This window comes from Phasianus colchicus, chromosome 7 (genome assembly GCF_987193195.1).
Source record: "Phasianus colchicus chromosome 7, bPhaCol1.hap1.1, whole genome shotgun sequence".
Taxonomy (NCBI): domain Eukaryota; kingdom Metazoa; phylum Chordata; class Aves; order Galliformes; family Phasianidae; genus Phasianus; species Phasianus colchicus.
In genome coordinates, this window is record NC_143442.1 from 17194766 (window position 1) to 17221337 (window position 26572).

At 38.0% G+C, this 26572-nt stretch overlaps 2 protein-coding genes and 2 long non-coding RNA genes across 10 annotated transcripts in view; 1 reads left to right on the forward strand and 3 right to left on the reverse strand.

Moving 5' to 3' along the window:
- Nucleotides 1-4810, reverse strand: part of GRB14 (growth factor receptor bound protein 14) — a 64595-nt gene extending 59785 nt beyond the window's left edge. Inside the window, exons 1-2 of one of the 3 annotated variants that reach the window (XM_090143883.1) lie at nucleotides 3460-4282; nucleotides 2821-2953 (exon numbers count right to left, since the gene is read on the reverse strand). In XM_090143883.1, the coding sequence (XP_090000009.1) occupies nucleotides 2821-2953; nucleotides 3460-3608 (282 nt within the window). In that variant the 5' untranslated portion in view covers nucleotides 3609-4282. Of the gene's footprint in view, nucleotides 1-2818; nucleotides 2954-3459; nucleotides 4283-4520 lie in introns of those variants that run through there. The other 2 variants (XM_090143882.1, XM_090143881.1) reach the window with 2 other exon arrangements.
- A 252-nt stretch (nucleotides 4811-5062) lies between these two features.
- On the forward strand, nucleotides 5063-26525 carry LOC116232910 (uncharacterized). 2 transcript variants are annotated; one of them, XR_016468224.1, is made up of 7 exons: nucleotides 5063-5559; nucleotides 9184-9331; nucleotides 14076-14109; nucleotides 14411-14558; nucleotides 14686-14755; nucleotides 15354-15399; nucleotides 24685-26525. It is a non-coding gene; the product is annotated as an uncharacterized LOC116232910 (long non-coding RNA). The 2 variants fall into 2 exon arrangements; XR_016468225.1 differs by lacking the exon at nucleotides 14411-14558.
- On the reverse strand, nucleotides 5884-12354 carry LOC149917242 (uncharacterized). Its single transcript, XR_016468226.1, has 3 exons — nucleotides 11622-12354; nucleotides 8319-8426; nucleotides 5884-7150 (listed from the first exon to the last, which is right to left on the reverse strand). It is a non-coding gene; the product is annotated as an uncharacterized LOC149917242 (long non-coding RNA).
- COBLL1 (cordon-bleu WH2 repeat protein like 1) overlaps nucleotides 22674-26572 on the reverse strand; it is a 77007-nt gene continuing 73108 nt past the window's right edge. For all 4 annotated transcript variants that reach the window (XM_090143878.1, XM_031599547.2, XM_031599546.2 and 1 more), the window contains one exon: nucleotides 22674-23762. In XM_090143878.1, the coding sequence (XP_090000004.1) occupies nucleotides 23676-23762 (87 nt within the window). In that variant the 3' untranslated portion in view covers nucleotides 22674-23675. The remainder of the gene's footprint in view (nucleotides 23763-26572) is intronic.

The following is a 26572-nucleotide window of genomic DNA, read 5'->3' on the forward strand; positions in this document are numbered from 1 at the left end:
TAAGTATCCCATCCCTTCAGATGTTATGAGAGTGGTAATGGCACCAATAGGTATTTCTGAAAACTTCTTTTATTTCCTAGAAATAGAATATATCTTCTGGAGACAAAAATAAGACAAAAGAGTTGCACATTCATTTTTTTATTATTTTAGAAACACGTGTTTTGATAATAGTTACCTATTAGACATAAGGAGAAACCCACTCTGTAATTTTTCTGTATTATTCCTAAATTAAAAGCATAGCACAAACTAAATCAAAAAGAAAGCAATCTAAAATAAGAATAATTGAAAACATATGTAGATCATCACAGAGGCAGCAGAAAATATTCAAATATTCTGGCAGCTGTCAACACTGTATACAAAGAACAAAAAAGTAGAAGAAGAACAAGAAAAAAGAGTGATTAAGTTTAGCTCACTTATCTCGAAAGTTAGGAAACTGCAACAGTAATAAGGGTGACCTTGGGGCTATGTTCAGTTAGAGGTTTCAATACACACTGATTAGATGCGTGCACACAGAGTTTTTGCAAAGTAGACAAAACCCGAACATGGTATGGAAATACCACGCTTCCAAGCACGGCCTCCACAGCCAACTGTTGGAAGTCAAAGCCAGAGCCAGTTTGCTCCTCCTATTTGCAGATCCACTTAGCATTCACTCCCTCTCCTTTTCACAGTTAAGTAATTTCACAATGATATTAGAAGACTTCAACTTGAATTTCAGATACACGAGTTTAACTCAATAGCTGCCATTCACACTTAGACTTTAATAACATTAGATTATTAACAAAAGACCAGTCATGCTGAGTCTGCCTAATGGTTTACCTAGCCCAACACCGTTTCTCCATTCTTAGGTAAAAGGCCTGTGGACAGTAACTATGGTCATGTAGGAAAGCCTCCAGAAAACATAAAGACTCTAAAGTTTTCAGCACTCTGGAAAATGGATCAGGCTTTCCATGCATGCTATTATTGTTTTAACCTACCTTGTTAAGTAAACCAGCTGTTTTTGTTCCTCCTTCTACCAGAGAGTACTATATTCTTTAGTGAAAAACCAGGAGAAATGGAAGGACTGCAAGGAAAAACTGTCATAAAACGTATAACAAGAGTGCTTAAGAAGAAACAGAAGTGAAATCTGTCAAGACAGGAACTTCAGCTTCTGAGAGCCTGAAGCTCACATTTAGCTGGCTTAACTGATCATGCCAGTCAGTAATTTTAACCATGACAGGCCTCAAAAGCAGACAGTTGACCTTTGCATATTAATTTGTGCCTGGGAAATCTATACCTTTCAGTTGCAAGCAAAAAGATCACCACAATGAGCACAGTTTAAGCTAGCAACATGAGTAATTTGAACAAATTTTTTAAATGTGGCTTCCAGTCCTTCTGTTCTGAAAGATGGTGTTTTTCCTGCCTCTGAGAAAAGACTGAATATTTCAGCCTTGCCCAGGCATGAAACTAGCATGATTCCACCCCACTGTATCAGCCATACTTACATATAAACTGACTCAAATACTTCACATTAGTACTGCTGTTGGCAGAAAGAAAAAAAAAAACAGTGCAAATAGTCCAGAAAGCCACCACAGTTATTTTTAGAGAATATGTAATACATGGCAAGATAGAATCTGTGGAGTTCACCAGACATAAGAGAGGGGGGGAAATAAATAAATAAATAAATAAATAAATAAATAAATAAATAAATAAATAAATAAAAATAGGGGGGTCTCATTAATGCATCAACCCCAAAAATTTGCTAGATAAGTCTCTGGCATCTGTTCTTTGTAGCAGGTACACAGAAACAACCATGGCTGGTCACTTTCAGAAAAGCCAGTAAAGACAGTACAACTACAAGAAACTTCAACTTCTATACAAATTCATGATGGAAAAAGAAAAAAAAAAAAAAACTGAATAAATATCAGCAGTGTAAGCTTTTACACCTTCATTACTGCCCCTAAAATTATTAGAACAGAGATCTCACAGACCACTGAAACACAGAATGTGAAAGAGGTAGCACCCTTAATCTCATGAATGCTCCATGTTAGAATTCTTTTCAGTCTCAAAAAAAAAGAAGAGAGAAATGAGACAGGTAAATTTTTAAAAAGTAAGATAAATCTTCAACATCAGCAATCTCCATTAATTGGAAGCTCTTCCTCTATATCCTCTATCCCTGCCTGGGACAAGGAATACGCTGCACTAGGAACACAGCAGGGCTGTCAGTCTGCCCCCTCACAACTCCCCTTTGCTTACATTTTAGGGTATTTATAGAAGCATAGTAACAAGACATATGTTATATACATGCGTAACAATAATTATAAACACGCGTACAAAATATACACAAATATACACTTATATCAACTATGCACACACATGTAAAACATAGCCATATCCACAGCATTTATTCCTTCCCTGGCAGTTACTTTTTCATTCCATTACCCCTCAAAATTAGACCTCCAGATAAAAGGAGCTGTTGAGTGATTGTCAAAACCCTCCATGCTATAGCACTAATGACAATAATTGAAGGTAGAGAGGAAGAAAGAAATTAACTGCTTATTTAAGGATGTAAAATTTTGTCTGCCCCTTGTCCCACTTTATAAAAAAAAAGAACAAAACTGCACAGTCACATTTTCGGTCTGTGAAAGAACTGTCAATTTCTAAGTCACAGATTCTGAAACCTCATTTTCTATAACCAGCAACGGTCTACTGAGAAAATTACATCAAATTACAGAAATATGAAACATCCTTATTGGAAAAATATTTTAATAGGTAAGTTGGGCTTTCTTCAAGCCTTCATGAAACCAATTTAGTATTTGTCAAATAAAAATTTATAACTCTTACCTGTTTAGTTCTTGAAGTTGCCTTGGGCAACAGACTTGCTGACAAAACTGATGCAAATGGAGAACAACATAGCTCAGGAAAAGGATTTGGAATTGATGGGATTTCCAAAATCTTGCCGTCTGTCTTTTTTCTCCTGTTCAATAAAATACAGAATAACAACTATCACAAAAACTGGCATTAAAATTGCAGTAATCAACTACATTGCCCGCCATGCTACGGCACCAGTACCCCAATAGTTGCTGGTTGCAGCAATTAGCTTTTTGTGTGGTTATTTTTTAATCAGTAGGCTGAATCTATTAACATACAGTACTTAATTCTACTTGAAAGCAATCCAAGTGTTCAGCTCTGAATATAAAGTTGTTTGAATACAGCTAAGTCTTTGCAGAGTAAGAGCATGGATATATTTACATTGGCTCCTAAGGACATTGGTAAATATTTTGTTGTTCCTGTATTCATGCCATTCCCTATGTACAAATATTACAACAGCGGATGCATGTAACTTCTCAGTAATACTTCCCAAGCACATCACAACTGCGTATTAATCAAATAGAAACTTTTTTTTCCTCCAGAATCAGGAGTCAAAGTGATTGACAAGACAGAACAGCGCAGAGCAGTACACTCATTTCTGTCTCCAATTACTTTTGCCTTTGAATCTCCATAGCTCCACCACAATACAAATGTCTCAGTAGTTTCTGGCGACTTAAATCTAATTGTGTCACAAATATCAGCAAGCAGCACTTGCAAGAGTTGGGCAGATAATCGCTACTGTACTTGCAGAAGAGCTCCATTAGGCACTGGCTCAAAACATTACATTAATAACATGGTGATGATGCTGCTGCACTACAGGACATGGCTGTCTTACACAGAAAATACCAAGGAGCACTTTTTCTGCTTGATTTCATTTGGGGAGCAGGACCCAAAACACCCCAGTATTTGCGCTGGCAGCTACCTGCCAACACGTAACTAGTTCCTTCTGCACGTGTGAGCTGATAGCTCCAAGCTTAGTATTTAGTACAGTCACCACTGTTATTCTGGACGTTGCATACTGGTTGGTATAAAAGTGTAGAAAACCATCAGAGTTCGGTAACAGTGTGGAACAGCAATGGTTCTCTTAATGGAAACCCACGCAGAACCTTCACTTAAAGTGGTACTAAGCACTAAAAAAGAGTAGAAACTATCTATCGTATGCGGTCTTTCCATACATCCTGAACTCCAGTCCGCCAAAACCGATCAGATGCGCCATGAAAAGCCCAGTCACACGTTCCTCGCTCAAAACCGGAGCTCCATGCCTTGAACGGCCAGCCCTAGCGGTCCCAGCCCGGCGGCACGAACAGAGCTCGCCCCGCCCGGCGCTGCCCGCAGCCGCTGCCTGTCGAGGAGCGGCTCGCTTCGCTGTGCGCGGGCAACGCCGCCTGTCCTCACCTCAAACTGAGAAACCCCTTTTAAGAAGAGGGGACAGCGGGAGATGCTCCGCATCGACCGCATTCCGTATAACCTCACCTCGCAACTTTTCAGCGCGTCCCGGGCGAGGAGCTGGGGCCGGGAGCCCTCCCGCCCGCCTTTACGTCTCCCCTCGGCGCCAGCCCCCGTCGCAGCGGAGCCGAGCGCCCGCAGCACCGCCAGGCAACTTCGCACCCCGCGCGAGCCGTGCCGGGCCGCCCCTCCCTCCGCAGCGCCCTGCCGGCGTCGCAAAGCCTCACCTGTCGGGGGGCGGCGGCGGCTCCCCGCTCGGAGCCCGGGGCAGCGGCCTCGGGGAGCGCACCGCGCCGCGAGAGCCGCCGCCCGCGGGCTCTGCCGCCCGCCCGGCGCCGGGCGGCGCGGCGGGCCACGGGGCGGCCATCGGCGGCGGGGACGTCCCGGCTGCGCGCGGGCGGAGGCTGCTCTGCCGCGGAGGAGGGAGGAGGTGGAGGGGAGGGGGGTAAGCGCCGCCCGGGCGGCGAGCCCGTACCGAGCGCCTTCCCCGGCACACACGTGCGCGGGCGGCGGCGGGGGCGGGCGGCCGCCGGCTCCGCGCCGCGGCGGGCAGGGGGAGGAGGAGGCGGCGACCCGCGCGCCCCGCCGGCCGCCTCCTCCGTGGCGGCGGGGCCGGGCGGCGCGGGCAGGTGCGCGGCCCCGGCGTCGGCCGCCCCCCTCGGCGCATCGGGATCGGGACGGGCCGTCGCTGCGGGAGGGGCGGCGCGCGGCCGAGCGGCGCCCGACGGCGGCCGCGGCCCGGGGTACCGCCCGCCGCGGGGCTCGGCCTCTGCGCCCGGTCGCTGAGGTAACGCTTCCCCCATCGCTGTCTGCGGCGCCTCGGCCGCCCCTCGTGCCGCGGTGGGACCCGCCGCTGCCGCCGTCTGCGGCCGGCCCGCCCGGCAGCGTTCCCAGCGCCTTGCAGGTCATCAGCCGAGCTGCCCGGTGCCTCTGCGAGGTCGGGAATTGACGAGGACGCCTCGCAGAAACGCGGAGCGAGCGAAGCCGGGAAATGAAGCCGTTACCTTAACGCCGAGCAGCGGCCTGGGGAAGAGCTGCGTTCCCAGCCGGGCCGAGGGCGCGCGCTCGGCCTCGGCTCCCCGGCGCAGCGCGGGAAGGGTGCGGGCAGCTCTGCTGCTCGTGGGGAAGCGCCGGCTCCGCTTCAGCTGCGCGCGATGCCGTCCATGCGGCGGCTCCGCGGCTGTTCGTGTCCTGTTACTCAATAAAAATACCCCCTCGCTGCGTGAAGAACAGTTTCACAGCACGAAGCGGAATGCGTAACATCACGTAAGCCTTTGAATAGGATAGAAAGGTAAAATAATTCAGAGGTTGGGCTCAAGCCCTGGCAGAAACAGCTGTGTGTAGAAACCTGATTTTCCTCAGCTCGCTCAGCAGCGGAGCGGACATCTCCGACTGGTGCGAATAGAGGGTGCTTTGGGATAAACGTGTTCTTCTGTTTTCCTGAGCCCGCTGAAGAAATCCTCACACACAAGCCAAAATTTTGAATTGGAGAAAGATGATATGCTTTTTTTTCCTGAAATAGAAGCAATAATCACAGTTTTCATTTTAGCTGAGTTGCAGATGATTTTGCAGGACTTTTTTTTTTTTTTTTTTTTTTTTCAATGAAACTAAGGATCCCTTGTCTTCAGAACAGTTCATTCTGTGTTCTGCTGACAGCAGAAGCACAAGTGTGAGTTGATTGAGAATTCTTATATACAGAGACTGGCAAACGGATCCGGAATTTTACACTGTCAGATGATTGATTTGATTTGTTTGTTGCTTGCTAAGAGCTATCCTTTTATACATTTGCACAGGCCAGACTAATTCTGTCCAACTGATTTGCTTGTAAATATGTATGTAGCATACAAAGCCTCACTTTCTTCAGAAGATTAGGAGGAAGGACAACTATGTGTGTGTTCTGGGTGGAAAACTGGGCTCAGGAAGAGATAAGAACCTTCAAGCAGCTATCAGGTTTTAAAAAGTTCATCCAGGAAAGGAAAGTATGTTTTGAGGTTTTCACCCTATTTGGACAACTTATTTTATAGCTACAAATTGATGTACATGGTAGACTTTTGTGCTTTAGGCTTCATCACGTAATTGTTTTTAAATGGAAAGTAAACAGAACAACACAGTTAGAATATTATCAAATAAATATTTACTTGTTTCAAAATAACTTTGCTAGGTTACGGCAGCAAAAGGCCTCTTGTATAAAAAGATTTTTAAAAAAATGAAATGCTGTTATAATTTCACTTGAATGTAGTAATTTAAGAAACAGTCTTCTTGTAGACCATCCTTGTGCCTTCTGCTTTCTGTGCACAAACGAGAAAATGCAGTCATCACAAAGCTGAGGCACAGGAAGACCTAAGGGAATGCTTCAGCATAGCATAGGAAGCATTGTGTAGATGAGAATGTGGAATTAGTTTCTTCTGCCTTACTTTCTCCTTTCGAACAGCTGTAAGAGATATTGCCAGAGTTTCACTGAAGAAATATGAGAGCATTTGACCTGGACTCTGTTTGAGAGTAACATTTTAATTCTCTCTTTGAACATGTACAAACCCAGTGATGGACGAACAACTAATACTGCTGGTAATAAAAGGCTAGCAGATTTCTGCTAAGTCCCAGCACCAGAATACTTCTTGAATTGGGTGAATTGGCTTCATTTTTGTCATGAACATACCTAAGCTGCCTAGTCTACTTTTTGATACTTAGAATGAGGGCTATTCTACTGCAGAAGCCAAGACTTACATTTCCTCAAAGCCTAAAGTCTGGGCGTTCTTCAATCTTCAACTCAGTAGGTTTGTTTTCTCTCTAAAAAATGTCAGTTTTTTATTATCCTAGTGAGATCCAGGTGTTTCTCAAGTAAAATTAAAAATACATCCTGAAAAACAGATTCAAGCTATTCAGTATGCACCCCACTTTCAGAAAATCAAGCTCTTCAGTTCTCAAAAGCCCATATGCTATTTAGAACCACAGCACTTGATTAATATGATAAAATTATGCCTTTAATTAGAGTAAACTTTCACAGTTATTACTGACAAAGTTTAAAAAAATCCAAACTATCTGTGATTATCTCTAAAAATTGTGAAGGATTTTAATTGGATTTTTTTTTATTTCCCCCTTCCAAATATTACCCCTTGTTTTAATCAAAGTATTTTGTCTGATTTTTTATTAAACTTGTCTAAAAAATGTGACTATAATTTCTTAAAGATGGTTCTGCATAGAAAATCAGTACCACACCTTTACACCATCTTGTGTCAACGAAGCAATAGCAAAGAATTGTTTCTACTGAACCTACTAGGTTGAGCCAACATAAGTAGCTTCATTTTTACAGTGCAAGGCTATAACCATGTTCAAGTCTTATCTCTACTACTTACAGTGTAGTGTTTCCTCTTCCAGCTGTAATTTTTGTGACTTCATTGTATCAATGCACTCAGAATATGCTGAATACGCATTAAGTTTTCTTCCTTGTGGTCCTAAAATCAGGAACCGTGGCGCTGTCATTGCGCCTTCTTGAGCACTTTGGGTGCTCATTTTAGCTTTGACAATTGGCCCATCTGTTTGAGCAGTACTTCAAGAGAGCCAAATTTATCCCATGAACACTCAGAGGTATCAGTAGTTAACTTTTTGGCAGTCATGCGTAACTCTTTGAAAGTTTATCTGTGGTTGAATGTTTTGTAGGAGTTTTGTTTTGCCCGTTGTTATAGCTGATATTGAATGTTAGGTTTAGAATTACTGCTAAAATGTGTATCTCTCATTGTAGATAAGGAAAAGGTTCCAAGGGATTAAATCAGTAATGCCGAGCCCAGTAGTTTCCAGAAGCTGCTCTTCAAACTAATCTGAAACCTCCCTCCTGTATGCATGCTTGCACAAACCACAGCACAGTAATGCTTCCCCCGACTTAATGTTCTCCTTCTACACTTACTATCAAGAAGCAGACTTGTGCTGTGTTTTGTTACTTAGTTTGGGCTTGGGATTTTTCCCCATTGAAAAGTGTGAATACTTAAGTGTACTTTTGTAAGAAACTTGAGTTTAGGGGTGGATTTTACCTCTAGCTTTGACAACAATGTTTGCTTTTTCAATAGCAAGTTCTGTGATTTCCTGTGACAGCTTTGTCCTCAGACCAGAATATCTCCCCGCTGGAATGTCCTCTTGAACTGCAACACAAGAACAGAATTAAATTCATTGCAGGGTTTTGAGGATGATCAATCAAAACAAAACGAGAGCTAATGATTTTAGAAATAGGTCTTTGTAGCTAAACACGAAAATTGAGGTTTGGTATAGGGCTGACTGGGTGTTATGCAGGGGCTGTCAGATGCAGGTCAGACAAAATGACATACCGGCTTCTGCTCCCTCAGTCTAAAGTTGTATGAAAACAATCATTCAGCAGCATCTACAATAGACTGTACACTAGCTGATGTGATTTGCAGTGGCCAACCTTGAAAATCTTTAGGACACAAAGTTCCATTCTAAATAGAACCGTGAAAGATCCAGGTGAATGTTACATGTGGATGGATTACGTTCAATAAGCATTCATCTAACAGGTCTAAATCCAGGAGGCTACATGTAATCTTTTGTGTAGTTATGAATGGATGAACTGCATAATATACTGCCACGGTTATTATTTGTGGAAGAGAATTGTCAAGTGTCAGGGAACTAATGGCACTGCCAAATGCTTGTAATTACAGTATTGCAGTGGAAGAAACAGTTTTATTTGAATACATTTCTCTGTTCCTATTAATCCCTTGGATACATTTGTGATAACTAATGTTTTCTTAGTCCCTCTGGAATAAATACTCCGAACAGTGAACAACTTTAAATATCACATAGCTGAAAAAATATGTAGTTAAATTTTAAAAGTAGTATTTCACAACAGTAGAGTATTACTGATACTTTTTGTATCCTCTTTTCTAGAACTCTACCTTATACAAAGAGAAAACACAATTTCTGGCCGTTTGTATCGTCAGAATATTGTACGCAAACATATTTACTATGGAAGGAAGGGTGCATGTTACTACTCTGTCTGAGACCACTTGTGTTAATCCGGAGCACAGAAATTCAGGTGAGATGACATGTTGGGAGATCAGATTAAAGATCTTTTAACAGTAGTCATTTTGTAGATGGGGAAACAAAATACAAGCATTAAGTAAAACAAACAAAACCAAACCAAACCACCAAGGGAGGTAGTGCTAAAAGGAGACCTTTTACATACAGCCACACCATTCCTAAATCCCAGCCATTTGTGAGCTGCTACCAAGGACTCTGAAGCAACAATACAAAAGCTTACCTTCTGATACACATGAGGGGGAAGGGAGATGTGGAGCTATTTGGGGCAAAATTATATATATATATATATATATATGTGGTCAGACTCACATAGGTTAGTATTTAAATTCTGCTATCAAAGTACAAGTTTGGTACAAGAAATTTATAGTCAAAATGAATTATGTATTTTGGAAAAAAATGATGTACAGTGACTCATCTACCTAAATGCAGGCTTCTACTACTAATTTAGATACCTATTCTACCTTGTCCTAGGGAGAGATGAGTTTCATGTTCATCCACTGTCATATGTGACAGCCCAGTGTGTGTTTTAGCTATTCTTGGACACTAAATATGGCAGCAGAGACTTGTGTTTAGGTGGCTAAATTTTACAGAGAAGAAACAATGTTTCTTCTCTGCTTCTCCAACATGCAGCTCACAATATGCATTGTCTATGAACTTATGAAACTAAATGAAATTCTACTAATTTTTTTCTTCAAATTTTTTTTCTTCAAAAGTCATTAGAATAACATAGCCCAGATTTGCACCCACAAATTTGCACCAGGCCTAACACAGCAAAGCAGTTTTAAATCAACATACCTGTGCTTGTGCAATTTAAAATGCTTTGAAAATGGTCTCTGGAAAGCTTTGCTGGACTTTAACGATGCAGAAATTACACTGCTCCCAAGTAACAGAAAGTAAAACAAACAAACATTTATCTGACCAGCTGGAATTCCTAAGGTACTGCAAATATTGGATAGTATCTGCCACTATCTTAATACATCACCTGATAGAGCATTTAGGACTCTTTGTGATGAATAAATCCCACAAGGTTAACACAAAGAAACGGTGTTTGCTCTGTCTGAAAAGTTTTTCCAAGAAATCCATATTCAGGGAGTACAGTATGGAATAAACCTTTAAAAAGAAACCCACTGTTCATGTTTTAAAAGCATTGTGCTGAGCAGTTGGAAGTTTTTACATTAAAAAGTTATTCATGCAAAATTTAGGAACACTATGTAACAACAACCTCAGCACTTATTATGAGCATAATTATCACAAAATCATTACACCTAACATTTTAGTGCATTTGTTCCCTTCATGTAGATGAGTAAATGTTTGCACTTTTATGTGCCCTAATGTCTTTAAAAACTAGCAGTAAGTAGGTATTTAGAGTATCTGACTTTACACATGATACCAGAGCAGTGAGGTGATTTAACACAGGGAGAGAGACAGAACTCCAGAGTTCGACTAAAAGCAACTATGGCTCTTAGTGTTGACAGCCATTCCAGAAGAACTTTTTGTATCCTGTGACTACACTGGAAAACTAGGGAGAAGTCTCTCCTGACTTAAGTAACTCAAATTTGACAGTGCAATTAATTTGCTAAGTGACTTTCAAAAGATCTAGTGGAATTTGTGGCTGAGCAAGGAATGCAAACTCCCAAGTCCAAAATTAGTACTCTAGCAATCAGGCCATCCTCCTTTATAACTATTAAGGTTTCTTCTTTCTAAAAATAAAGAAGGCAAAATATATTAATACTTCAGTACTCCTGACAGTAATCTCTAAGGCTGGTCTAAAAGGTGATTCTGCATTGAGCTGCAAATACAAAGTATATTTTCCTTTGCTTTCAGGTCTATTGAAGCAGTGCTCTGGAGTTGTTCAATAGCCAGTCTATTTTAAAAGCTTTTTTTTTTTTTTTTTTTTTTGAATAATACTAATGTTAACATTGCAAATAGAAAAATTTCATAGGCCTCTGGCCAAGAAATCAGAAAAGCTAGATTGTGCCACTGAAACGTCCTAATCATTCAAACATACATACATTACTCTGAAAGTAATGCCTCCTACTTATTTCCATGAAAACTAAAACAGTTACAAAGAGCACAATAACACTATTTGATAGAGCAAATTCTCAGCTACAAAACATTATTTTCCAACATAGTCTCCCCTATTATCTGTGCATTTTCAGCAGCGATGAACAAGAGCCTGCGTTTTGAACTCATAAAAATCTGCTTGCCCATCTGGAACGTGGTTTATCTTTCATGTCACTGACACTGCTGTTGAAACGCACCACCCACCACCTCACTGTACTCACATCTACTGTTTGGTCTCCAGAAATGTTCAGCGAGCATCGGTGAATGTCAATGGGTGCCATTTTTTCTGCATGGAAGAATTCATTGACACACCTTCATTTCATACACACTTCCATGTCAGATGCCATTTTGTCAGACTGCCCCTCTGTTACGTGTGTCACATAAAATGTAATAGAGTATTGGTGGGAAGGTTCAACCTCTATTGCCATACCACCATCAACATCTGCCAACATAATAAAACAGGAGATATTATGTTGTGAGCCAACATAGTGAAACAGGAGGCATTACTTTCAGAACAGCCTTCAAACGTGGTGCATATTAGGTGCCTTGCCTAAATTATTATTTACTTTCCATGAGCCTTTGTGATTTTAGTGGGAGTAGCTATTTTTCAGTATACCTGGAAGTAGCCCATGGTGTATTGCATTCAGCACAAATTTAATGCAGTTCACCAATCAGTGAATAGGGTTAATTTTTGCACAGGCTGTTTTGCTTCATTGCAACTTAGATTCAGGCAAAAATGGGTGTACAGTTTCCACAGTGTTTTGAGTTTCCATGAGCAGTAAGAATTTACCATCTAAATATGACACCAGTCTTCTTTCAAAGTGGCTTTAAAAGAAACGTATATTCCAATCTCTTTTATTAGGATAGCATTTACAGAACATTTCTCCTTTTACTTATTTGAAAGGAAAATTTACCACTAAGTAATTTCTTAAGACATTAAAAACCCATTTTCTACAGATAGTTTGGCTGCCTCTCAAGCAAGGACGTAGGCTTCTATTATAACATATTGGGAGCTTTTAAAACCAAAGCAATTCATAATAAATTTATTCAAATTGACACATTTCTGGTTACAATGCCTTCATTATTTCTTCAGAGTTATGAAACATGAATTATATCATTGTAACCACAACACCAGTGAAGGAAGTCTAATTTGCTGTGAAGTATGTTTGTGAAGTCACCATGTAGTCAAAGGCATACATTCCATCATTTTCTTGTAACATTTTTTATATTAATGTTATTTCAACGAATATAGTATTATACCCTCATTATGTTTTATTTTAAAATACATTCTACACAGCAGTCTCTAAAATATATATAGCTACATAACAAATCAGAAATAATTATACCATTAAAATCTATTAGGTGTATATTGAAGTGTATTACAGATTTTTTTTGTATATTTCAAACACTTTGTTTAAGCTGTATGTGTATTTTTTCATCATAGTTAGATGACTAGCCAATATTTTATTCAATTCAAATTAAAGCTGAATTAAATTAGCACAGCACAGAATTCCCAAATCATGAGAACAGAGTCATTGAAGTGATCAACATAAATGAAAAAAAAGACATTTTAAAGCAAAATGAAAAGGTTCTTCATAAGTATTTTTTCTCTCTTAATTTATTAAATTCTTCTAACAAAATGAAGTGATTTTTTTTAAAGGAGCTGATAGCCTCTTTTACATCTTCCAAGGATGGAAAGATTTTTTTTTCTCTTTCACTTTGCTGTCAGAAATGAAAGCCTGGGCTGCAATTATTAAAGGTCTGAATTTGCATTTTTCAGCAATCCAGAGAAATGAGAACAGCTATTGTTATGATTGCTATCATTGTAAAGTTTTTTCTCCACACTTCTTCTACCAAAATTGTTGGTCAGCTGTTTGCTAGATGCCTTTCCAGTTATCAGATTGTCTCATAGTAAATCAAAAAGAACCAGATTAAAATGATAGTTTCATGTATTCACAGATGATAAATTCTCTATAACCGAATCAACTGGATGCAGTGCCTAATGCTAGCAGCTAGCATACGAAATTTGCAGAAGCTAAAAATACAGTGATGGACTTATTTGTAAATAGCTGATAGGACTTTGTCTCCAAACCCTGTTCTCTGTCCACAAGTCCTCCGTGTTGAGGCAGTTAGACAAGACAGCCTCTTAGAACTGAAAACTGACCTCTCAAGCTTACGATGTATTGAAGAGCTGTTTGAGGGAGAAGGTTAAAATGGCTCTTAATAAAAACTTATTGGCCTGAAATACTTGTAAGGAGTAACCTGAGAGAATAGAGTGCAAGATTCCTTCTGGAGTAGTGGGAGACCTAGGCTATTTTTGCCAAAAATCAGACACATTCAGATCATTGTTTAACTGAGCCGAGTAAAATAGGCAACCCCAGCCTTTCTCTGTAAATGAATATCTATGGACCTGCCTTGGATCATCTGCAAAGCCAGCTCAAGCATAGATCAACTGAAATGGTGTCTCAGAAGCTTGTCTTCTATATAAGTACCTGACAGGAAAAGATGAATGCCAAGCAGGGGTTTACTGTTCCTAGTGAAGTTTGAAGCATGATTAGGTGATTATTTTACTTACACTTTTCCCTTACAAAAATTATTTACTTGGTTGTCTTTTTGCTTGTTTCTTTGTTTTTCTCTTGGGAATTGGATGTCTGTACATCTTGGTGTGGAGACAGTCTGTAAAGATGGAGCCTTGCATGGCATCCTCTGGTAAGTCTCAGCCCTGTGTAGCTGCAAAGTCTGTTGCTTCAGCAGTACTGCAGTGAAGGACTACCGCTGCTGACAGTCTTTTTGCCACTGGCAGCCTTTTATAGAACCTTCACTGCAGGGCTTGGGTAGCAATTGCCCATGTTCAGTCCATTGCAATGTAAACCAGGAAAAATGAAGTGAGGTTTTGGGTCCTCACACTTTTGTAATGCTTTGGAAATGAGACAAGATTAAGTTTATCTGCAGAGGCTGTCAGGTAATCAAAACAGTGGGAATACTTGGTTTTTTTCCTTATCCTGCACAGGACACCATATATAAGCTCAGACGGATATTGAGAGAAAAGTTGAAAGATAGCATCTACATTTTCTGTACATTCCCTCCCTCTTTGGCTGCTGCTGGCATGATCACACTCCCAAAGCTCTTGGTCCACCTTGCTGTACTCTATATGCAGAGTGAGTAAGGAACATACTAGAAGGGCCTCCCAAGAGGAGTGAATTCTGAGTCTGCTGAATGAAGGTGAATTGCCACAGTAGTGGCAGTAGTCATATAGAACAACTGAGGTATTGCCATTATTTCCAGAGCTCAGAGAGATAATACTTTTCCAGTGTCCAGTTGCTGCATAACGAAGGAAAAAGAAGTAATCTAACAGGTATTGTAATTTGTTTTCATACTGGGATTCCATTTTTCAGAGAATAATATATTAAATTTTGACCCTTTGCAAACAGGCTTCAACAAATTAATTGTTGAGTAAAAAACTGAAATTAATATTTACAGTGTAATTTCTCACTGGAATGGAGACTCAATTAGAGTCTCAATGATTTACTAAAGACATTTTAAACATAATGTCCAAATAATGCTACATAAATTAAACATGATGTAATTGAGTGAGCCACTAAGTAGCTCATCACTGTTGATTCATGTGGAAATCACGCAAATTTTACTGATCATTATGCATTCGTTCAGTATTAATACAGATACCACATGTGCTTCCATAGTGATTCCACTGTTACTCAGCATTCATTAAGTTTTAATGTACCATTAAAAAGGTATCAAAAGGTTCATCTAAAAATACCACTGCAAAGGTAGTTCATTTAAAGACAGTTAAAGAAGCATAATTCACTTTAACACTGAAATACAAATTAAGTCAATAATGAATCAGCAGAAAAAAAAATTAGGAAAAACTCTGTGTTTAATTGCAAATAAGACCAGAAGAAATATTTGAAGTAAAAACATTCTCTATGTTCCAGATTTCCGGACAGCTAACAGCATTTCTATGCAAAAGTGATCATGCAGGTAAGTACATGGCCTTCATTCAACTGATGCTGTACACTAACTTACAGTATAGTCATTCACTACGGTGGAAAAACTATTTTTAAAAAGAGAAGAGTACAAATTATGGCCAGATTACCTATCATATTCAGTTTGTTGGATGGAGAGTGAAAAGAGATGAGAAAACCAGAGCAATGTTAGTAGCTTGTGCAAAGCACCCTCTTTTTCCCATTTTCTTGCCTGTTAGGCCTCACAATGTGCTTCTGCTAGCAAAATGTTTTTCCACAAGTGAACTCTAACATATAAGTACAGGTCAGTCAGTCTCACCTCAGTGCTTGGCAAATTCACGGAGCAGACCCTCCTAAAAACTATACTAAGGCACGTGAAAAACAAAGAGGTGATTGGTGACAGCCGACATGGCTTCACTAAGGGCAAATCATGCCTGACAAATTTAGTGACCTTTGTGATAGCATTACAGCATTGGATAAAAAAAGATCAACTAATGCCATCTACCTGGACTTGTGCAAAACATTTGACACTGTCTCACATGACAGCCTTGTCTTTAAAGGATTTCGGAAGGTGAATAATCACCTTCATGCAATTCCTGCATGAAATAGGGTCAACAGAAATTTCCATCAGAAAAATTGATTGAAAATTCTTATGTAAAGGTGGTACATATTAGCCAAAGGGATGTCTTTATTGTAAGTTGGAGCTAATGAACAACTGTCACAGTAAACTGAGCAATGTACATACCATAACCTTAAGTTTTTAAATCTCTTGTTTACTGGCTAGTTGAAAAGACCATCTTTGAATCAGATGATCACATCTGTGACTAAATATGACTTAGCAAGTTCCAGTTCAGCATGATACATAGCAATTTAGAACCATTACACGGAACCACCTCTCATAAACTGTTGATCTTGGAAGGAAACAGATGTACCCTACAAGTAACTCATTATAGAATATAGCCTTCTTTCATTATTTGCCTTAGAAACCTGCAACTGTCAGCTTATCTCAAACAAGGAAAAGCCTCACCTAAAAGCTATGCTGTACATTTATGCCACAACAGAAACCATGATGTAAGAAATCACCCTTGTGTAAAACCACTTACTGTACATAAAGACATGCGTGGCACAAGCACACTGAATTGGGATTGGTGATTAATGCCTCTTTCAGTAAAAGAATTAGAAAGGATAAAAGCTAGAAAGTGGATGTTTACTACAAACAAACGAGACAATTCTCTAGTTAAAATGTGATTAAGGTAAGTCACTGCTCAAAGTTTACAAGAGTTGAAATAATGAGTAACCAATTCTTGATCAAGAAAGCTTCTTTAGGCCTATGAAGTAAATAGAAATCATTTTCACTGTGGAATTATCTGTGCTAAGAACTGTTGAGATCATAGCTAGAGTAATTATTCTATGTGTGTGTGCTATAATCTTATGCTTTTCCTTGAGTATCAGTTTTGATCATTGTAAAAAACCAAGAAATAGGCTTTGCAAACATTCAGTTTGACCCATACAGCTGTTATTCTTTAAAGTTAAAACAATTTATTGCTTGAAGATAGCTCTATTACCACCTGCCCCGGTGGAGCAACTTTTGTGTGTGAAACATGGTTATGTCATTCTAACTTCTTTCTTTAAATTAAAAAAAGAAAAAAAAAAAAAACAACAAATCATTAAACCAACACTATTGCTTTAATCTTGATTGGTTACATTATCTAAAGATCTCGTTTTATTCTCCTGCTTACCCAAATTGCTTTACACTTTTAGGTTATCAATCTGAAGTATCTCCTTTTTACCAGGGTTTTTTTGTTTGTTTGTTTGTTTATCCTTTCTGAGACAGAATTGTTCCTGCTGGATTCAAGCTTGAGGTCTGCTATACAGCTTTCCATCCTGATTAGTAGTGCTAATTAGCAGTGCCTATGGAGTAGTAGGCAACTAATATTTCCCATCTTCACCAAATTATGTTATAGAATGAATGTAGTAGTTTCTCTCTGCAGCCACCAACAGCTTCTCCTTCCCAAATGTACTGTTGAAGAATTAACCTTATCAGTACTGCAGCTTTTGAAAAGGGTTAACAACAGTGCACTCATCCTTGAAGTGAGGCACCTGACCACGTAAGCGCTTGGATGTCCATTTTTCTCCCAGTCCTCTACAATTTAAAAGGAAATAACTTGTGATACACTTCTTCAGCCTTTGTTTCACCCTCTTTGCATCACATGGGCAGTGGAGTTTAGAACTGCAGCAGCTTAGCACACTGTAGGGGCTTGCTTTGCATGTGAACATTATAAATGCAAGTGTACCCTGATATGATCCATATTTGTATGCCTCAGTAAGTTTCAGATTCCAGAAAGCATTTAACTGACTTGCACCATTTGAAGAAATTGAATAGTTTCTGCTGACCAGATCAATCATGTTTAGCCAAAGTGACCAACTGCATCTCTCTCCATATTTCTGCTTAGTTCAAACATTTCATTTAGAAAATTGCCATTGATATTACAGAAGATGATTTTCACTTTCTGTTAAATCAGAGATAAATTTATTTCACAGTTGCTTAAAGATTTATGTTTTTGTCCTTTACCTTTTCACTGTAGCCAGTGAGTCTTAGTTCTTGCTCAGGAGCATACAGGAGAGAGGAAACATACAGGCAGACAAACATACATAGCTGGGGGAAACAAAGTTGACTCCAATAGTAGCTTATTCATTATTTTTGTCAGTAGAAATATATCAACCATTAGGAAGTCTGCTAGTGGTTAATGTGCAGTAGCACTAGTACACTAAGTACACTAGTACTTGGCAAATAGCCACTGTTGGCCAGATTTATTCAACAATTTCTGCAGCTTCTGTGGTCTTAGATCTCCCCCTGCACTGGGATAGGCATCAATTCTTTACTCTGTGGATGTTCAGTATTGCATAAGAAAGCCCATTATTTAAAATTCTTGTTCTTGTATTTTATCACATTTGAAAATTAAGTTCTATGCACTCTGCTTTGTTACTGTGTTCTTACTGCTCTAGCTATGATGATATTAAATATCACAAGCTAAGCAAGGTCATTCCAGCTTAGTACTCAGAGCAAAAGCTTCAAGCAAGCATGTTTACCCTGTGTGATACAAGAGAGATTGCTTTGAAGACAAAAATAGGAGGTCTAAGAGGTCTGTTCACATGATGTGACAATTTAATTATGCAGAGGTGAAAGCCTCAGCGCTCCAGAGAAACTGTATTCTAAATAATTGTATTTTCCGTATCTTTCAACATTTGCAAAAGATTCATCTATGTCATTTTAGTGCTACAGTCTACGCCCAAGAGATACGTACAAAACACTTATCTACAAACACATTTCAGTTTCGGTGTTTCAAACCAGTGGAATCCTTATCTGAAAGTAAAGGCTATCAGCCAGTAGGCTTCTGTAAAGCCCTCACATAGCCTGTGTTCCATGGTTTCTCCTTTGGGCCTCCATATCAGATTATTTCACAATTAGCAAAATTCTCTAACGAGCACACTGATGTAAAAAAGTGTACTATTCTTTTTTCCATTCTTACCTGTTAGAATTTAAATATCTGAATACTACATGAAAGTAAGATATTATTTTAAACCATCAAACCTTATGCCGTAATATAACCTCATGCAGTAATCTCTGCATCAAGCTTATGACTTATGATCTTCACATATACAATATAAATAATGACTAATTCAAGTTTTTTGTGGGAAGTTGCTTTAATGGTTAATTTTTCTCTCTTGTTAGAAATGTTGACCTTCTTACGCGAGTCTTAGAGCTTTGACTCCCATTAGTGTCAGCAGCACACTAATTCATAAATCAGAGCAGCCTTAAATTTACACCTAAGAAATGAACAGAGACAGCTGTAGAGGAGTGATGACTATAGTAAAAGAGAAACAGCTTAATATTTCAAGAATCACTGACCCAGTATAGACATCCTTAGGTGCTGTCCTAGTTCATTTAGCAAGGGAATGTCTAATCAAAGCCCTTGCATACCTTAAGTGACATTATTTCATTAATTAATAATCTGATTAGTCCTCCTGACTACATACTGTGAGACATCCAAGGATCCTTCACACTCGAAGATGTGAAAATATCTTACCAATCGCACATTTGTTCAACGTTTAAGTTCAATATGAAATTCAGATGAGAAAGAAATCTGCAGAGAATTGTAAAACGGCAACGCACCATTGCTTTGACATCATCTGAACACAGCAACAGTAGAAACAGAACCCTTACACTGACAATTGCTCTATTTTTAAAGTTTAACTGTAAACTTTCTCATCTTTGAAGACTAAGGGAATACTTAATGAACATTTCATAGCACACTACACATTTTCATCTTCACAATAAATTGAATTATAGGAGACTTCTGCAGATTTATAGTTCACTTAACTCAATGCAACTAGATACCACTGCTGCATAAAAATGCAGACAAATCAGATGATTAAATTGATAAGTGTTTGACAGATATATAAATACTTTTAAATATTCCAGGTGGTGATCTGTCACCAGTTTTGGCGACACTAAATGACACTAAATTGTTAAGGAAATATAATATTTAATTCATACATGGCACACAGGTATACTATGAAGAATCATGCCAACGCAATGAAATTAAAATAATAGTTTAGGCTTTGCGTTTTAGATATTTCAGTTTATTTTCTCCAAGGAGAAGGACCAAGGGAAAGGTCAGCCAGCAAGCTATGTTTTTGTGGAGGAGTTCAAACTGATCGTAAAGCTTCCCCTTCCTCATCAAAAAACTCCCTCACCTTTTTACTGAGTAACACTTGGGTCACTAAAACTAGCAAAATCTCTTCTTATATTTCCCAATTCAGTTATATGTGGGTTGCTCTTAAAGTAATGCCTCCAATTTATTTCCATGGAAACTACAACAGATACAAAAGCACAATAGCACTGCTTGATAGAGCAAATTCTCAGCTACAAAACATTACTTGTTAACATAGTCACCACCAGTAGCTATGCGTTTTCACCAGTGATGAACATCCATTACCAAGAATGTGTGATCCCATGTCTCATGGTCCATATCCACATCTTTTTAATGACTGATGGTACTCCTTTGTCTTAGAGATCTTCATGTTATACGCTACAGTATCAAATCACAAGTAGTGAGCAAAAACTAGGGCACTGATTACTAAATATAGTTCCTAGAATGGCAGCATCCAGTGGTTTAACATCTTTCAGTTGCAAATATAAGAGCTCTTGTCTTGGCCTCATGGCCTCTAGACACCATTGATGATTTCCAGATATTCCCTGGTGACGAATTAAGCTCTTCCATCAAAACAGCATCCCTTTTCCAGGTATTTCTTAATTGTATTAATTAAATCAATCATCTTGATTTTATTCTTCTGCAGAGTGAATAAAAGTATAAGCTTTAATAACTAAAAAATTTGTTTTAACTACTAGTTTTTCTCCCAGCCATCCATTACTTACAAAGCCTTAAAGGCAGAATCAGAGCAAGATCCTCTTGTGCTATACAAATATCTGCTGTTTCATGGTGAAAAGAAACTGTATGTCTTTACTAGGATGTTATTTTATCTACACAATTATACTAACATAACATTTATTGAAGAGTCCTTCATTTTCTTCCCCAAACATTTTGTCTACTGTTCAAAAGCAGCAAAAGCTATGACAGAAATAGTTGCCTTGTGTTGGAAAACATCTCTAGTACCATTCCCCAAACTAAGTATTCTTGGGCCAAAACAAAAACATACAGATATTTTCCATGCACATAAGTCATCCACAACAAAAATTGACTTCTGCCAAGCTTAGGCTTGCTGTTGCTAGAAAAACTTGCTTTATTATTAAGATGTTTTCATGTTTGAACGATTAAGAAACACATAGTTAATCACCAAGAGTTTTAATAGAAGAGTTTAAGAAAAAAATGCATCTCTAGCAATATAATAGCAAAATATTAAAATCTCTTACATATATGTTGGAAGAAAGGGGAAGGGGAAAGTTTTGCTAAACAATATTGCCAGCTAGTAACAGAAAATCATATTGACAAATTTCACAGTACTACTGTGTGTAGACATTTAAGCTAATTACCAAGCAAGTTCAGTTACACAGACGAGAAACCCTACAATTCAGGAAAGATGTTTTTAGTCTTAATCTCTATTACATACAAATTTATTTGCCTTCAGGAGTTCACATCAAAGGGCAGCATACTTTTAACATGGAACTGAGAAATATAATAGTACAGTAACCAAACGCAAATAAAAGAACAACAAAGCAAGGTTATTTGATCTTTCCCCGAAACCCAGAACGTTTGGACTCCACACACTTGGTTGAAATAATGAAATATATAGTCTACAGATGGAGATTACATTGTACAAGATAAGACTTAGTCACCTCCAGCAGAGAAAACAAAAGTTTGAGAGCAAATATGTAACCCTCTCCCATCCAAGATACAAACAAGACAACTACTTTGCTGTGCAACCTCTCTGTGCCAGTTATAGATCAGCGTGTTGTACAAGGAATGCTTAAAAAATGGAATTCAAATATCACAAGCACAGATGCTTTGTAGATTGCTAGGAATGTGTTACAATTTTCAAGACTGTCCCTCAAGACATAAAGAAATCTAGAAAGAACGACCCAGTTAGATGCTAGAAAGCAACTACCTCTTCTATCTCAATAATTTCAAGCGAAAGATGAAGCAGTGTTTTACAATCAGACCCCAAAACAAGTCTTTTGAACTACCACGTAAGGTTTCTCCTTGGAATCAGCCCTTAACTGGAGGCAAGAACTAGGAGGAAAAGGAAGTGGTGGCATGCACTGACAGAGGACTAAGTTGTAGGTATGAAAATACGAGAGAACAGCAGCGAACACATGTTCATCAGTTCTCTTTATGAACTTTATTCACTAAAATCTTCGAAGGGTTTCAGCATTAGGTTAACACTGTTTTTCTTGTAATCAGTAATTGAGCCTGTGACTAGAAAAGTAATGGGATCTCTGAGATTATTGCACAAAAACCTGGCAGCAAAATACCAACAACCTGTTGAAATGCACATACAGATCAGTTTCTGAAAATGAGTTATACAATGACTCTAAAGTATAAAATAAATATATTGTTAAAGAATAGAAACTAAATATAATTATTTTTATTTAAATCAAATCCAGCAAGAAAATATTTTAATATGGCAAATATCCCAGCTGCATATCCATAATCTAGCTATTTCATCATGAATGTGACCCAATATCCACTCTCTCCCAAAAATGTCTCATCTTGACAAGAAATGCAAAATAGATAAAATATAATAGGAAGCATTTTCTTTTTATATATTTATATATATATATTCATTCCCATTTTGGTATTTAACGCTTAGTCTCTATAAATAGAAGCTCTCTGACACAAGAATGCTTTATAAGTGTATTATCATGCTGTTTTATGATTAAAATATTTTATATGAACAAGTCCAAAGTTCATTCTTATTCAAATATCCAATTATACATTTTTAAAATTTCATTAAGTATCAAAACTGGAATTTGCATTTTATCCATAAGTAACTATATACTGATGACCATTTAAAAATATATCTAGTTCACCAAAGGCATTGTTCATCTGAGTGCTAGGGAAACAGTATATACAATTACTCAAAGAGAAGATTAGAAATATCATGTAGTGCTACTGTTAAGAAAAGTTTAAGTAGTACAAAAATTTCCAATAATTTATGTCCTGATTTTTTTTTTTCTTTTAATATATCCTACCAGGAAAAATTGAAGGAGATTTAAAACCAAAATACTTATCCCAACTACGTCAGCTGAAGGAACAAAATCTTTTTCTTTTTTTTTCCTTTTTTTTTTTTTTTTAAAGAGAAACAAAAGTATCACATATAGTTTTCTACTAATTACAAATTTAATTAAACAAAGTAATACGGAGGCAGCATGTGGTAGATTTAAATTCATACAATCTGTTAAAGCAATACACAATTGAAAATTAATGATCTAAAATCCTTAGATTGCTTTAAATCTGTAATTTCAGCATATTGCTACATTTGTTCTGTCTTGAAGGCTGAAATCAACAAATTTTTGACATTCATTCCAACATAAGCAGAGTTCATCTGCACCTTCTCTTAAACCTTTTTAGCAGCATAATCAGCTTTATATAGAGAAAATTATTACCATAATTTACATATTCTAATAATCTTTTCCAAGGCATCAAAGGAACCCAGTGTCATATTCCTATACCAACTGATAAAAATATACTAATCACTTTCAAAAATTGGTAGTTACTGTTAAGGTGGCCTATGAAGCAGTAGTAAAGTGCAAAATATTTGGTATAATATCTAGTGATTCGCTTTCGCTTCTGTGGAACACAAATGGTTAAGCCTGGCTCTTCCATTGACAGATACAGTGTTTGATGGAGGACCGACCTGGATGGGGGGAAAAAAAAGAAAAAGGAAATATTAACCTAACTTTTAACATGCTTCTGTCTGCAGTGTGTTACAGGGTATTAATTTAAGAAAAGTGCGATGCTGTTCCTTCAGTTAGTGCTCTTCTCACACAATGAACCATCTCCTACGTCATTTCTGAATAAAGCACATATGCTGCAGAAGTAGAATTAAATGTTTTTAAGTAATTTCAAACACTTCTGTCAAAAACTTCAGTGCGTAACTATTAAAAACATGTAAATTTTTGTGAATCTCCAGACCTGATTGAAAAGAAATATATGAAAAAATCATTCAAAACAAATATTTTAAATAAAATATTGAATAGAACTGATTTATAACAAAATCTGACATTCATTTCTGACACAGGAATGTTTCTTGGAGCAAACAACTTTAAGAATAGATAGCAAAGATCTGCTTTTCAGTGTAGCTGCTTAAACCAGTAACTCCAGTGGAGTTAATGAGAGCCATGCGAGCAACGTACCACAGCATGGAGTTTACTAAACAAAATGAAAACATTCTGAAGAGAAAAATAGTTAAAAAGAAACCTCAGTTGACCCATTTTAGGTTCGTAATTACTGAGGGTCCTATTGAACGTAAAAGGACAGAAACACAAAAGGCCACAGATCTTGGCATTGCATACTGACAACTTATTAAGTAAAACGGAAAAAAGGATTTGGATAGTGGTGCCAGCTTCCCCCCCCCCCCTTTTTTTTTTTTTTTTTTAAACTAAATGACTCCCTCACAGAGCTGAAAGAATAGAGAATATGGTGAGAGGTAAATACTGAAGCAGGCACCTGACATATCTTCCCCCACTTTTTTTTGTTGTTGCTTTCTACATTACAGCATGCTTTTCTACATGCTTACAGCCTTTCATTCTAATTGGTTTTCCTGTCCTCACCCCCAGTCTCTACAGAAGCTACATGGGGAAAGAACATCTCCCACCCAGGAGAGTGAGAGAGGGATGGGGGACAAAGGTTTTTAGTCATCACTTTGCTCTTCGTAACACCATACATACATGTATGACTGGTAAGGACTGTGTGGGTCAAAGAGACACTGAAACATCTCTATTAGAAAATAATGAACAACCATATAATATTTTTTTTCCTTTGGTATGTTCAGTAACAATAGACCTCTTGAAAAAATTTGTGAAAAGCACTTCACAAATTTATTTTTAAATTGCTTGCAAATTGCTGTGCAGCCTGTAGATGTTTCCCATAGAATCATAAAAGAAAGTTCATACACTATGCAAAATAAATAAAAGTATTATGTATTTATGCATTGGAAAAAATACCTTAATAAAAATATTTCAAAATACATGTACAAGAGCTGCTCTGAAAGCAATGCCTCCTATTTTATTACATCGGTTCATAATATCAGAGGCAGATGGTGGTGGTACGGTTGAACCTTCCCACCTATCTTCTGTTACATTTTGTTGTCATGTGGCAGGTAGCAGCAGAGGAGCAGTGTGATGTGAAAGTGCATATGAAGCAAAGATGTATCATTAAAATCTTCCTTGCAGAAAAATGGCATCTATTGACATTCATCAACTCTTGCTGAACATTTATAGAGACCAACAGTGGATGTGAGCGCAGTGAGGTGGTGGGTGCTGCATTTCGCAAGTAGTGACAGTGGGTCTCCTCCACTAGTGCAGATTACAACGAGCATAGCTTATAGGTTCCTGTTCATTGCTGATGAAAACATATAGATAATGGTTGTACTTATGTTGAAAAATAGAGTTTTGTAGATGAGAATTTGTTCTATTAGATACTGTTATTGTGTTCTTTGTATCTATTGTCGTTTCCATGGAAATAAATAGAAGGCATTACTTTCAGAGTGGCCTATGTGTATTTGTGCAATCAAATAGGTATACAAAAAAAAAAAATCAGGCTGAACATGAAAGAGACATGAATGACTTTTTAAGCTCCTCTGAACAATACAGTATTTGCTTCATCTTAACCTGTTTTTAAAGTGGCTTGTGGTTAGTGATAAACAGTAGCTAAAAACAATACTGCAGCACATTATGTACCACTCTTGCTGACTACTAGTTAAGCATGCTTATCTAGCTGTGGACAAATTATTCATTCTTATAACCGTTATAGGAAACAGTTTTCCTATTCAGCATAGAAATACCAGGAAATTTTTAAGTGTCAGAGAGACTGTTGCAGTGCAGTGTTAAATCAAAACCTCAGCTATTTAAAACAGGCGATTCTAATATCTACCCATCAACTGACGTATTTTGATTGTAGGGGAAATAAAAAATTTCCATTAAAAATAATTTTAAAATACCCTCACATCCACCCACAACACTTTACTTGCTTTTATTCAAGTTTCAAAGTGAAAGGAAGTGAAGGAAAACAAAAACTACTGAGTTCCTTAAGTTTCTGCAATGAGAAATTGTTCTTCAATATAGAATGCAAAATATTAATGCTGAGTCAAGAGAGTTTTGTGTCAGACTATCATTAAATTGTCTGGTTACAAATCTACAATAGATTTTTAAAGTCTGCACTACTTTACCCTGGGAGAGTGCATTTTAGGAGACAGAAATCAAGCATCAATTTTTACCTGAGGGAGTGAAGGAAAACAGTCCTACCAGGACTATCGACAAAACATTGAGAAATATCTTACTAATGATACCAAGCAGGAAGCTTGAAATACATTTACAAAGAATTAGGGAACTGATAAAGTCTAATAACTAGAAAAAACAAATATTCAAATCTTCTATCTACCTGACTAGAAAAGACTGCAGCTAATTCGAGTCTAGGATGAAGCTGCTTAGCATATGCTTAAAATCA